At 41.6% G+C, this 12,155-nt stretch overlaps 1 protein-coding gene across 1 annotated transcript; it reads left to right on the top strand.

Annotated features, from left to right (window-relative positions):
• The first annotated feature begins 5,723 nt into the window (after nt 1-5,723).
• LOC143697129 (P2X purinoceptor 7-like) lies at nt 5,724-7,166 on the top strand. The gene is made up of 4 exons (XM_077194045.1): nt 5,724-5,867; nt 6,209-6,278; nt 6,384-6,538; nt 6,955-7,166. The coding sequence occupies exons 1-4, from the start codon at nt 5,740-5,742 to the stop codon at nt 7,112-7,114; spliced, it is 513 nt and encodes a 170-aa protein (XP_077050160.1). The 5' UTR covers nt 5,724-5,739; the 3' UTR covers nt 7,115-7,166.
• Nucleotides 7,167-12,155: the final 4,989 nt, after the last annotated feature.

The raw sequence follows: 12,155 nt of genomic DNA, 5'->3' as shown, positions 1-12,155 counted from the left end.
TATAATTCCTCGGTTTATCTTTTCTCATGTGGGTGGCCTAGAATTTCTTTTGATGTGTAATTACAAAATTGGAAAACTACCAATCAAACTTTCTAAGTTTCACCAACAAGTACTCGCTAATTGGAGTCTTATTTATAAACACAACTTCTCCCCTGATAGTTTTCTTATTTGGAATAATGCCAACATTTTGAATACAAATAAGTCTTTATTTTTTCATAATTGGTTTAGTAATGGGTTGTTATTAGTGAATCAGTTATTTAATAATGAAGGGAATTTATTTACGTTTGCAGATTTTATCTCAATGTACAACATACCTATTACATTAAAAGAATTCAAGGTGCTTACTAAGGCAATACCTGCAGGTGTACAGATGCTGTTCAAAAGCAGTGTATATACATCCACACTATCTGTCTGTCCTCCTAGACCTGAACATACTTATGTCGGCAATATTTGTTTCTCTGGGTTAAAGCCTAACAATTACAAAATTAGATCCTTGTTTTTAAGAGAGATTATTTCTACGCCTTATGTTATTTTCTACTGGAACAGTTTCTTCAGTAATGTAAATTGGACTCAAGTTTGGTCATTACCTCAAAAATTCCTCCTTACAAATAAGGTTAAGGAAATCTCATATAAATTAATTCATAGAGTGTATCCTACAAAGGTATTCCTACAAAGATTTAAAATTAATATTGATTTAAAATGTTCTTTCTGTGAATGCTCCTCTGAAACAATCTCTCATTTGTTTTGGTCTTGCCAATATACCCAGTATTTTTGGAATAATGTGGAGATTTTCATTGCTGATAATATTTTAAAAACATTTAAATTATCGTACAAACATGTGATTTTGGGCTATTATATTAAGGATCGCTCTTTAAAGGATGTTGGTTTTATTATAAATTTTATTTTATTTCTATGTAAATTTCACATTCATAAATGCAAGTTTACAAAAGGCAAACCTCTTTTTATGGTGCTTGGGAAAGAGATTAAAATGTATGTTGACGTGATGTCAAAATCAAAAAATAGTAAAGCAATTAAAGTGATTAATATATGCGCCTCCTTTAACATTTTCACATAATACAAAAATATAAAATATAATGAATGGTGCTGATCTGTAAAGTATATTATCTGTATTTAAATTGCATTGGAATACCCTGTGGAATTGTTAAATGTATAATGTATATCTATTTGTAAACTGATGCTTATGTACCCTCTCATCTTTTTATTTTATTTTTATTATTTTTTTTCTTCTTGTTGAGGCATGTGAATTATTTGTTTGTTATATGAGATATGACACTGTACATGCTACCTGTTGTTGACAATAAAAGCGTAATAAAAAATAAAAAAAAATTAAAAAAAAGTTCAGCATTTTATCATTTAAACATGTGAGTTTTCTTGAAAAGTCTATAATCCAAGGTGGCCGCCACCATATGACGTCATAATATGCAAATTAGATGGAAAATTTAATCCCTACATAAACTTTGGGTCATCCTTAATATTTATCTAATTTACATAAAGTCTCTATCTTTTATCACTTTTAAGATATAGCCTTTTGATGTCAAAATTGAACGTTTTAGGAAAAAACCTCTGGCGCCTAAAGGGTTAAAAAGACGTGCCGCGTGCAAGCTCTTTTGTGAGAGAAAAGAAACTCTGAGAGTGTTGAAGCGCCCGGGGAGAAACACACTCACTGGCAAACCACAGCACAGATAAGCAGGAACTGCGCACTCGCCGGGAGATCGCAGTCACACCAACACCAGAGAATTTTGCTCGTCTGTAAAGCTGACAGTTCAGAGATGGCTTGTGGAATGAAGGATTAACTTGGCTCCGAAGCGAAAACATATCTGCATGTTGCCAGCGTCTTCCTTTTATACCCACGCTATAGATACGCTATGCAAATTCCGCAGACCCATGGCATTTCTTTGCCCACTCGTTTTGTAATACTCGAAGTTGATAGGCTTTCTAAGCGAAGCCCCATTCGTCGTCATCCGACGTAACTCGGAGTGACAACGAAAGGGAAGTCCCATAGTCCATAACTACTATAGTTTTAACTTATTTTAATATATACATTCAGTTAAATCATGAAACATTTGTATGACTTCCCAGTGACTTGCTTGACCCAAGCTACGACTTGACTTGAATTGCTTGACATAAAGCAGTGACTTGACTTGACTTGCTTGATTCTCACAAAATATTTACTTGGACTTGCTTGAGACTTGAAGGTTAAGAATTGAGACTTATTTGTGACTTACACATGCGTGACTTACTCCCACCTCTGGTATTTAATGTTGTCAGAAGTTATCGACCAAACAGAATAAGACATCCCGATGAAATAAATAAATTGTAAATAAATTACCACCATTCATTAATAGCTAGTGTAAGCCTGTTTATTGGTCCAATGAGGGTTTCCAATAATACAGGTGAAGGTCTTTGCGTGTTACTGTCTTTTCTCGTGGCAAAGTATTTTTGGTTAAATGCAATACATTTTCTCATATGTATTTACTCGTTACTTCATCTGACTCCATAAATGAAAGGTTTTAATAATATCTGTGCCTCACTAAAAGCGAGCGAATGTTTGACTATTCCGTTTAACTCTTCAATGAAAACAATGTCAGAGTCAGTTAAAATAATCAAATGTAACAATTTATTATGTCAGGTAAATGTATCATGCCAATTTCATAATCAATTCAAAGATAATCGATACAAAACATCAAATGCTCTGGAATAGAGAGAAGATGCAAACCCGACTTTAAGAAATACATGAGGCTGAGAGGTCTTCCTCTCAGCCTCACGGACCGATCTGAAGTACAGAAAAGGCCCCGAGCTCTCGCTGCGTTTCATTATATACCCAGACCTCATTTCAGATCTAAACATCATTCACAGTGGAAATTTACCTGCTAGTAACCATTTGCTAACAGTGAGACATTTGCATTCAGAGGTAGCACCTCTGGGTGTAGGGAGACCCTTTGTCTAGAGGCCAACACCTCCTTGTGTGCTAGTTATCCATAAAATCTCAAAAACTTTATTACCCTTTGTTTTACTTATTTGGAAATAGGACATTTGTACCAGTCGCACTGTGACATTTTAAATAATACTAAACCTGAAAATACTCTGTGATAATCATTCACATTAAAACTACATTTTCTTGGGTGCATTCAGGTGGGGGTGAGGGGAGATGTAGATGAAGTTGGTTCGGAGGTGAGACTTTCGTCTCAATGGTGCATGAAGGCCAGTTCAAATGGTAATCTCCAGAGAGGTCCTTTTGTCCTCTCAGTGTCTGGTCACCCCCGAAACAGACTGTCTGGAATTTCCTAATTTATCAATTCTTACACTAGTCATTAGTAATTATTTTTATGTATTTATTACATTTCTAGTCCATTGTCATATATATATATATATATATATATATATATATATATATATATATATATATATGTATGTATATGACAATGCAGTAAGGATTTTTGAGATAAGATAATTCTAGAGAAAATTACTGCAAAATTACATATTACTATATTATAGCCTAATATTTCTGTACAGAAAGTTTTTTTTTTCATGTTCCAAAGGTTGTAATACGTTCCTAGAGACCAGACTGACTTACTACAGGTGGAATTTTGTCAATACCTGCCTTATTGTATGTACAGTACAATTACAGTGTACAGTGTATGTACAGTGTTTGTACAGCGTCTCGTGTGGGGGCCCTGGAATATTTCCTTATATGGGGGCCTTGGGTGAAAAGAGGTATATGAAATGAAAATATTCATTTAGCATTAGTATTTAAGTATTATGACATTAACCCTGTAAGACCCAAATATAGAAAAAAAAGAAAAAAAATGTTTCACCTGTCATATGTTGTTGTAGGAGGCCTCTGATGCAAATAATGAAGGATTTTTTTAAAAAGTAAGTTTTTAAGGAAATGTTGTAATATTGCAATGTTGGGCCTATTTGGGATCAGAATTTCAGCATTTGCACTCACACTGTCTGTACAAATATACAGAACAACTAAGGGGTCATTTGAAGTGTGGATTGCTTACATAGCACCATAACAGTAAATATTATGAATAATAATAATCACAATAATAATAGTCATATTTTTATGACTTAGAATTTATTAAAAATAAACAAAATATAAATATTAAATACAAAACAGATTGAAAACGGTCAACAAAACAATGTCCAGTGTTCACTTGCAAATGTAGTCCCAAAAGCAGTTCCTTTCCTCTAAAAAGCAGAGACGGAGATTGCACTTCCTGCAGAGCGTATTCGAAAATCCTTTTTTGCAGTGTCTGCAGCGTCCTCTCATTCTGAAATGAAAATAATAGTTGTAAGAGTTAGAGTATGTTCAAGTATAAATAATCTAAATTACATTCCACTGAAGTCTAGGGCTAGGACGGTTACCGCATTACCGCAATACCGTGGTCAAGTGACGCCTACCGCGGGTCTGAGCTCGTCACCGTCATCACCGCAGAAAAACATTGGTCTGCACATGTGTGCACGTTGTGTCTAATGACATGGATTAATTGATTCTAATGACATGGATTATGTCTAATGACATTGTGTCTTACATGGATTCAAGGTTTTCTAAACAAAACTTATCAAAAGATGGAGCAAATCCGACCTTTCGCGAGTTGGGGAGTGCAATGCTCCATGACACATAATAACATACCATTCGCATTAGAGACGCGTTATTATTTCATCTGCAACTGCATCACAAAACTCATCATCCCTCCACCATCCATCCGCACCAACCTTTTTTGACCAATTTTCAAAACTGCACCGCCTGCCATCTGCTGATTGTTTTAAGATCTATGGGCGATGCAAGGCGCTGCTGCCGCGAGGCTAGAAAGCTATTGGCTGTTCTAGAAAGGAGACTGATCCAATGCAGCACAGATATTTAAAGGCTAAAGTCCCTAGTATAGCCTATTGACTATTTTGTATCCCCAGAATATCAGCAGTGAACTCTTTGACAGCAGTGACAAAAATAAATAAATAGCCTAAATAAAACGCACATCGGCAAACCTGACCTTATCTGACTAGGCTACTGTACAATTTTATCATTTCGTTTTGAATTTTGTTTAAAAGTAGAGATTTCAAGATTTCTATTTATTTCTTATATCTGTGAGGCAAGTAGCCCATACGCTGAGTTTCTTTTCATTTATGAGACGAGCTCCAGTTCCAGTATTTAATGCGGTTTATCTCTATACCACGGGAATTTCTTGCTTTTCAACCGTGGTTAGAAAAAATGCATACCGTCCCAGCCCTACTGAAGTCACACAATTCTAAAAGGAATATACAAACCCCCAGACCTCTTACAGCCCCACATTCCAGAACATTAACACCTGTCCCTGAACAATGAACCATGCAACCCCCTATATGCCTGAACATCCACACCTGTCCTTGAATAACCATCCTCCAAAGCATTCCACAAACAGTGTCTGCCTTGCAACAAGCAGATATTTGGGCAGACAAACAAAGCCCAGATTAAAAAAAAACAGTTAAAGTCCCTGTAAAGTCAAAATTAAGTGTTCTGAGTTTGTCACACCACAGACAAATGTGTTATTAGCCACTCAGCCAAATTTGAATGATAAAAAAAGCCAGCAAGTACTTAAAATAAGCTATCAAAATCTTGAAAAAATCAGCAGTAGTCTCTGCTCTCAAAAGCTGGGGGCGTGTCCGCTGGCTGCGCTGAAACCACCCCCACTCGTGGGAAAGCTGCCGTTGCCACAGTCACCCGCTACAGCCGGAATGGATGCTCCTAGCAGCTTATTAGGTTTTACCAAGCCATTTATGTTTGAGCATCCAGAGCCTGAATCTGATTCAGAGGACATTGACCAAGAAAGTCAACATCGTCCCCCTCGTTCTGCAACAGAATGGTAAGATTTTTCTCTCCCTTTTATGCAAGTTAGCTAAGTTATTTGTAACTAGCATAACCTAACTTAGACAAATAAAGTTAGGCGAGCAATAAATAACAGAATAAAACATATGTTTACACTTTATAGTTAAAGATCAAACTGGTTGTTATATTAGGGATAAAAACGATGAGCATAAATCCATGAGATAATTGTCTGCTGAATATTATTATTGCAACACACAAGCTGAGAAACAGAATATGCTCTAAATTGTTCAGATAACTTTTCTGTGATTGTTTATAACATAAGATATTGTCATACCTTTGAGTTGTCAATTGTAAGTCACACTGTGAATTAAACTGTAGGTGCACCTGTGGTGAATGCAGGACAATGCCCACAGAGGATGACAATGTCTGCTGCAAAGACATTAATGCTGTATGTAAAGATTTTTTTTTAAAGTTTCATTAAAAGTATGAATACATAACTAGTAGAGTATTAGATCTCTAGCACTAAAACACCTTATAACATATACTCCAACAGGTTCGGAATAGATGCGGAGAGCTTCCTGAAGAGCCACGGTGCATGACTCTTCATCCAGGCCTTGAGCCTGTCTGTCTGAACCCCTACTCCCTGCAGAATGCACTAAACACCTACCAGGCAGACCATGGGCCAATGGAGATGAAGGAAAGAGCTGTGTAAGTTAAACAAAATAATTTTGAATGTATAGAAATTACATTTGTGCTGATCAAATGGCATGCCTGTCTTTCAAAAACTGTTAAGGTTTGGGACACAAGAACAAAGTCACACTATTTATGCAATCATATTAGGAACTTATGTTTATTAATGTATACATGAATGATATGAGGCAGACTGCAGGTTGATGAATCAAACTGTCATCTTCTGGTTTCCCCTTCTGTTAAACCTGACCAAGAAAGAGAGGAAAAACAAGACCAAGGCCGTTTTTGTTGTACAAAGACACCAGATATTGATAACTTCACAATGTCAGTTTTTATTGCAATTATCAAACAGAAGACCACCGACCCAATACAAACCTATATAAATATAATATTATTATGTGACATGACATTTTGTTTTTATTTTGTCATTACAGTCGTGCTCGCTATCTGGCCTACAGATGTTTTGTTTCCTGGTGCTGGGGATACTTGGGAAAGCACAACAGGGTAGTCATACCGTCTTGTGTTGTGCACCGTATTCACCAGGAGTACCCGGATGAAGATGGGGAGTACACAGGCTTTAGGCCTCCCATTTAAATGCAGAAAATCTTTATATTGTACTTGTTTGGGAATGTGCTATGTACAAAATTATTCAATACACTTTCAATAAATTTCATTTCAACTATCAACCAGTTTGAGTAATTACATGTTTGTATGCGTCACAATTTACTGTCAAATCTGGACTATCATGTCCATATACAGGTCCTTCTGAAAAAATTAGCATATTGTGATAAAGTTCATTATTTTCCATAATGTAATGATAAAAATTAAACTTCCATATATTTTAGATTCATTGCACACCAACTGAAATATTTCAGGTCTTTTATTGTTTTAATACTGATGATTTTGGCATACAGCTCATGAAAACACAAAATTCCTATCTCAAAAAATTAGCATATTTCCTCCCCACAGATCTATCGTTAAAGCACATACATTTTAAAAGCATGAATTGCATACATGTTCTAGAATTAAAATAATATCACGCAAATAGTTTTATTTTCTAACATACGTTTGAAGAAAAGTTGTACTTTTACAATTAACTTGTGTTTAAAGGTATTAAAAAACGTTGTACAAAGTTAAAATACACGTCTTTAACGTTCATACATTTGTAAAATGTTCAAAACGTTAAAAAATCAATGAAAAAGTTTAAATTGCATTTTCTTAAAGTTATCAAAATGTGTTAGTATTAAAACATAGAAAACAACATTTTAAAAATGTTAATTACAAAATATACATTTAAAAAAAAAGTTGATCCATAAATCTTTTACCTTCAGACAGTATTTGTAAAACTATTACATTTTACATAAAACATATTTTTTTAAAAACTGTTTCAAACACATCATCTTTAAACTACATGTTTAAAATAGTATTAAAAAAAGGCCTTTACGCTTTTACAATTCCGCTTGTTGAAATAGAACGTCCTGGTTGCGTATGCAACCCACCGTTCCCTGAAGGAGGGAACGGAGGATGAATTGGGATCACGCTAGGGAGCCTATCATCTTCGATTACTATTGAACGAGCCAATGGAATTTGGCGTGCGTGATTTGCATCTCACACTCCGCCCCCGCGGCGCGGGTATAAATACGGAAGTGGATGCACGCACTAGTTGCTTTTCGCTGAGGAGCCGAGAGTAACCCGGGGTCAGCGGTGGTCCAGCGGTAGTGGCAAGGGGACTACGTCCTCCGTTCCCTCCTTTCAGTCGATAACGACGGACGTAGTCGACGTCAACTGAATTGGGATCACCCTTTGAACACGCCACTAACGCTGCCACCTTCCAGTGCCTAAACCAAAGCCTCCTGATGCCCCCGCAAATTTAAGGCGGGGAAGGACAGGGGTTAGGCCAGGGAAGTCACTGCTGTTCCTACAGGACCACTGGGAAAGCGTTCCCCGTACATTGGAAGGAAGGGACGCTGCGGAAGCCACGTCAAACCCAGAGGGAGGTAACGTGGAAAATACACATATGAACTGGGCGGAAACCGGGCAGTCTAACATATGGAATGACACTGGGGTGGCTCCAGCCTAAGACGGGGGGAGACACACCGGACAGTGACGGCAGAGAGACTCTGCCGAGGGAAGACACGGGCTCACCGCAGGGAGCCGTATCGTGGAAGAATACACATATGGGGTCGCCGAAGGGACCGCAACATATGGACCCAGCCTAACACAGGTTCCACACTGCTTACGAGTGGTAGGCCTAACACCAGACGTTCCGCACGTCCGACGTCGGAGGGGTGTGGAGGAACTCAACAGGGTTCAATTTTAAGGGAACTCAACTGGAGTAGAAAGGCGCACGTATCCAGTCCATAGGAGGGGAATGGCGCAGCAAGCCGACACTTGAACCGGGCTCACGGTGAAACTGGCTTCATGAGAAGAGAGCCCACAGGAAGCAGCGGTTCAACTAGGTGTCGTCCAGCCCCCAACTCTAGAATCTGTTTTAGCAAAGCATATCGTCAACGCCCAGGCGGAGAACTTTACACTCATCACAGAGGAGCTCAACACCTAAGTGGACATGTTGCATCTCCGATCTTTACCGAAATGAAGGCAAGCACTGAGTGCAACTTTGCATGGAAACAGCCTTACCTCTCTGCTGAATTCCAACAGATATTTGTAGAGCTGGTCTGAGGTCTATGACTTGCATTCTGTACACGTCCAAGCGAACGGACAGAGAAGCCAGGGCTGGATCTGCCTCCTCCAGGGCAGCGCTTGCAGGCTCACCACCTGCTGCTATTACGGGAGAGGTAGGAACCTTGGGCACAATCCGAGCCGGGGTCTCAGCTTGTGAGAGTTAGCCGGCCCAGACTCCAGGCACAATACGTTGACCGAAAGCGAGCAAGTCCCTACCCTCTAGTAGAGACCACGCGAGCAGGAGAACTGATATAACAGATTTTTTAACTCACTGCCTGCAGTGGCTCAGGGGCGGTCTCTGCAGTGCAGTTGCACCAGGGACAAGGCCCAAGAGGATAAAGAGGGACACAAGGATTACAAGACCTTGCTCCTCAGGAACCTGACGATCAGAACGTGCTTCTGCATACTTCTGCAACACGATGAGCGTTGTTTAAACACCGAGGCAACATCATTTTGAGGGTGAAGGAAAACAGCCTACTGCAACCCATTTTGCAGGAAAGAGAGCACTGAAGTGATCGCAAGCTTTTAGGATCTCCTCTGGAGAGAAGACAAACTCAACGACTAGGTTCCACTTCTAACGGCGTAAGCACGCTACCCAATTCTAGGGGGTGCTCGCCGAAGTGATGGTAACTATCACATGTTCTTGTGATAGCCACCTGAACCTCCGCGTTCAGATGTAAGACCGCCCGGAATCTCCGGGGGAAGAACGCGGGTGCCATCGTGCCCCGTCCCCGAAAGAGTTTTCAGGGGAAGTCAGGAAGGCTGTTGATGGGAACCAGGTCTAGTTGGGCCAATAAGGGGCAACTATGAAGACCTGTTCCTCTCCTGACTTGGCACGTAGGTGCAAGCGACGGGCGCAAAAGACAGGAGCATTGCTCAACGCAACATGTGAAGATCACTGGGCTTCTGGAGCATTTTCTGCTCAGCACTTGGGTGTGACAGGTTCACTGAGCTTCAGGAGCATTCCTGCTCAACACCTGAGTGTGATAAACTCACCGAGCTTCAGGAGCATTTCTGCTCAACACTTGAGTGCGAAGAACTTCACTGAGCGACAGGAGCATTTCTGCTCAGCACTTGAGTGTGACAGGTTCACTGAGCTTCAGGAGCATTCCTGCTCAACACCTGAGTGTGATAAACTCACTGAGCTTCAGGAGCATTTCTGCTCAACACTTGAGTGCGAAGCACTTCACTGAGCACCAGGAGCATTTCTGCTCAGCACTGCGTGTGACGAATTCACTGAGCTACATGTGATGAACTCACTGAGCTACAGGAGCATTGCTGCTCAACACCTGAGTGCGATGAACTTCACTGAGTTTCAGGAGCAATTCTGCTCAACATGAAGAGTGATGATTTCACTGACTTGAGCAGGCGCAAGGCGACCCTGAGTCGCAGTCACTTTTAGAAGGCTCATTGGGGTTAAACGCATTTCTGCGGGCCCCTGGGACCGCTGAGACCCAGTGTTTGTCCAAGGGTAGTCCGCTCGGTTTACACAAACACTGGCGGAAAAATGAAACCGGGGGCGACTGAGCGGCCCCGGAACGGTCATGACCCACCGGACCCAGGGGATGGAGTCTCCACTTGCCCTGGCTATAACTGTCGTGAGGCTCGATGGCGGCACGATTGAGTAAGCCGGAGGAGTGGAACGAGGCGCCCTCAGAAGCGTCTGACTCCAATGAGGAGGTGACGGGTGAGTTGTGACATGCAGGGGAAGCTTGCGCAACGGTCGCAATGTCTAACAACTCGAGTCACGAATGCCCGTGTAGTCGGGGGTCGCCCAGGCCCCCGTTAAAACACGCCCTTTGTACATGGCCCCTCTGTTGAAGAGGGTTTGGCAGCAGACCGGGATGAACTATAGTCACACAGGGTGAGCTGCTCTGCCACGGTCACCTCGGGACTCGATCGTGAAGCTAGCGCTGAAGCGGTCACATATGGAGGAAGCCAAAGGCTGCGACTACCATATACCCCAGGAGCCTCTGAAAGTTCTTTCAGTGGGACCCTTTCTCACTTCAACACCAGCTGAACACATTCTCACTGGAGAGACGTGTTAGACCGAGTACCTCTCCAAAACTGAAAAAGAGATACTCAGCCCGTGGGCGAGATTACTCTCTTCCAGTTGACCTGAAGACCCAACGGGCTCTGGAGCACTCGAGGGGAAGGACACTGTACTGATACTCCACCCTTAGACGCAACCCACAGGATGGCCTGCGGTGCGGGAGGTAGAGATCTGAAGCACATGTCTTTCAGGTCAAAGCTGCAGACCAATCTTGGGCCAAGATGGTCACGACTCACCACCTAGTAGCACGAAGGCGAGTTTGCGACTGGCCTTCGTACCGGCTGGAGGAGCGGCTATATCAAATCCTTCGCCAGCAGGATAAGATAAACACGCACAAGTCAGGAGCACTTTTGCTCCACACTCGGTGTGATGAATATCACTGAATTTTCAGGAGCACGTCTGCTCAACACCTAATGTGATGATTATCACTGACTTGAGCGGGGTAGCCGAGCCTGAGGTGGGGCAGCAAAGTAGAGATAGTGGTGTTAGTGTGCAGTGCAACACTTACCTGTCTCCACTCGCCGCAGGGGACGTGAGAAGGCGGATGACCGGGTCCTCGAACGCCCCAAGCTGCCTGCTGGCGACCAAGGGAAGCTGGGGGATGTAAGGCTAATACAGGGTCACACCCGCCAGACTAGTCCACTTGGGACTCAGGAATAGAAAATTTGCTCTTTTTCTGAATATGTGGGTACCGCTGACCCCGTTTTTATAGGGGCCAGCGGCGGAACAGACACACACATAACAAAAAACTCCAGCCGGCCCTCCAACCAGCCAGAGGGAGTGGATCGGCGACCACTCCACGAGCAACTCCTCCATCCCTGAGAGCCCGTCCAGGTTCAGCGTTTTCTTTTGCGCTGATGCTTACCACCTGGCTTGGCAGCGCCTGGAGCAGGCTGGGCA

This window comes from Siphateles boraxobius, unplaced genomic scaffold, assembly GCF_051911475.1.
Source record: "Siphateles boraxobius isolate OS27281-9 unplaced genomic scaffold, OSU_SipBor_1 31, whole genome shotgun sequence".
Taxonomy (NCBI): Eukaryota; Metazoa; Chordata; class Actinopteri; order Cypriniformes; family Leuciscidae; genus Siphateles; species Siphateles boraxobius.
This window is presented reverse-complemented; position numbering and strand designations above follow the sequence as displayed.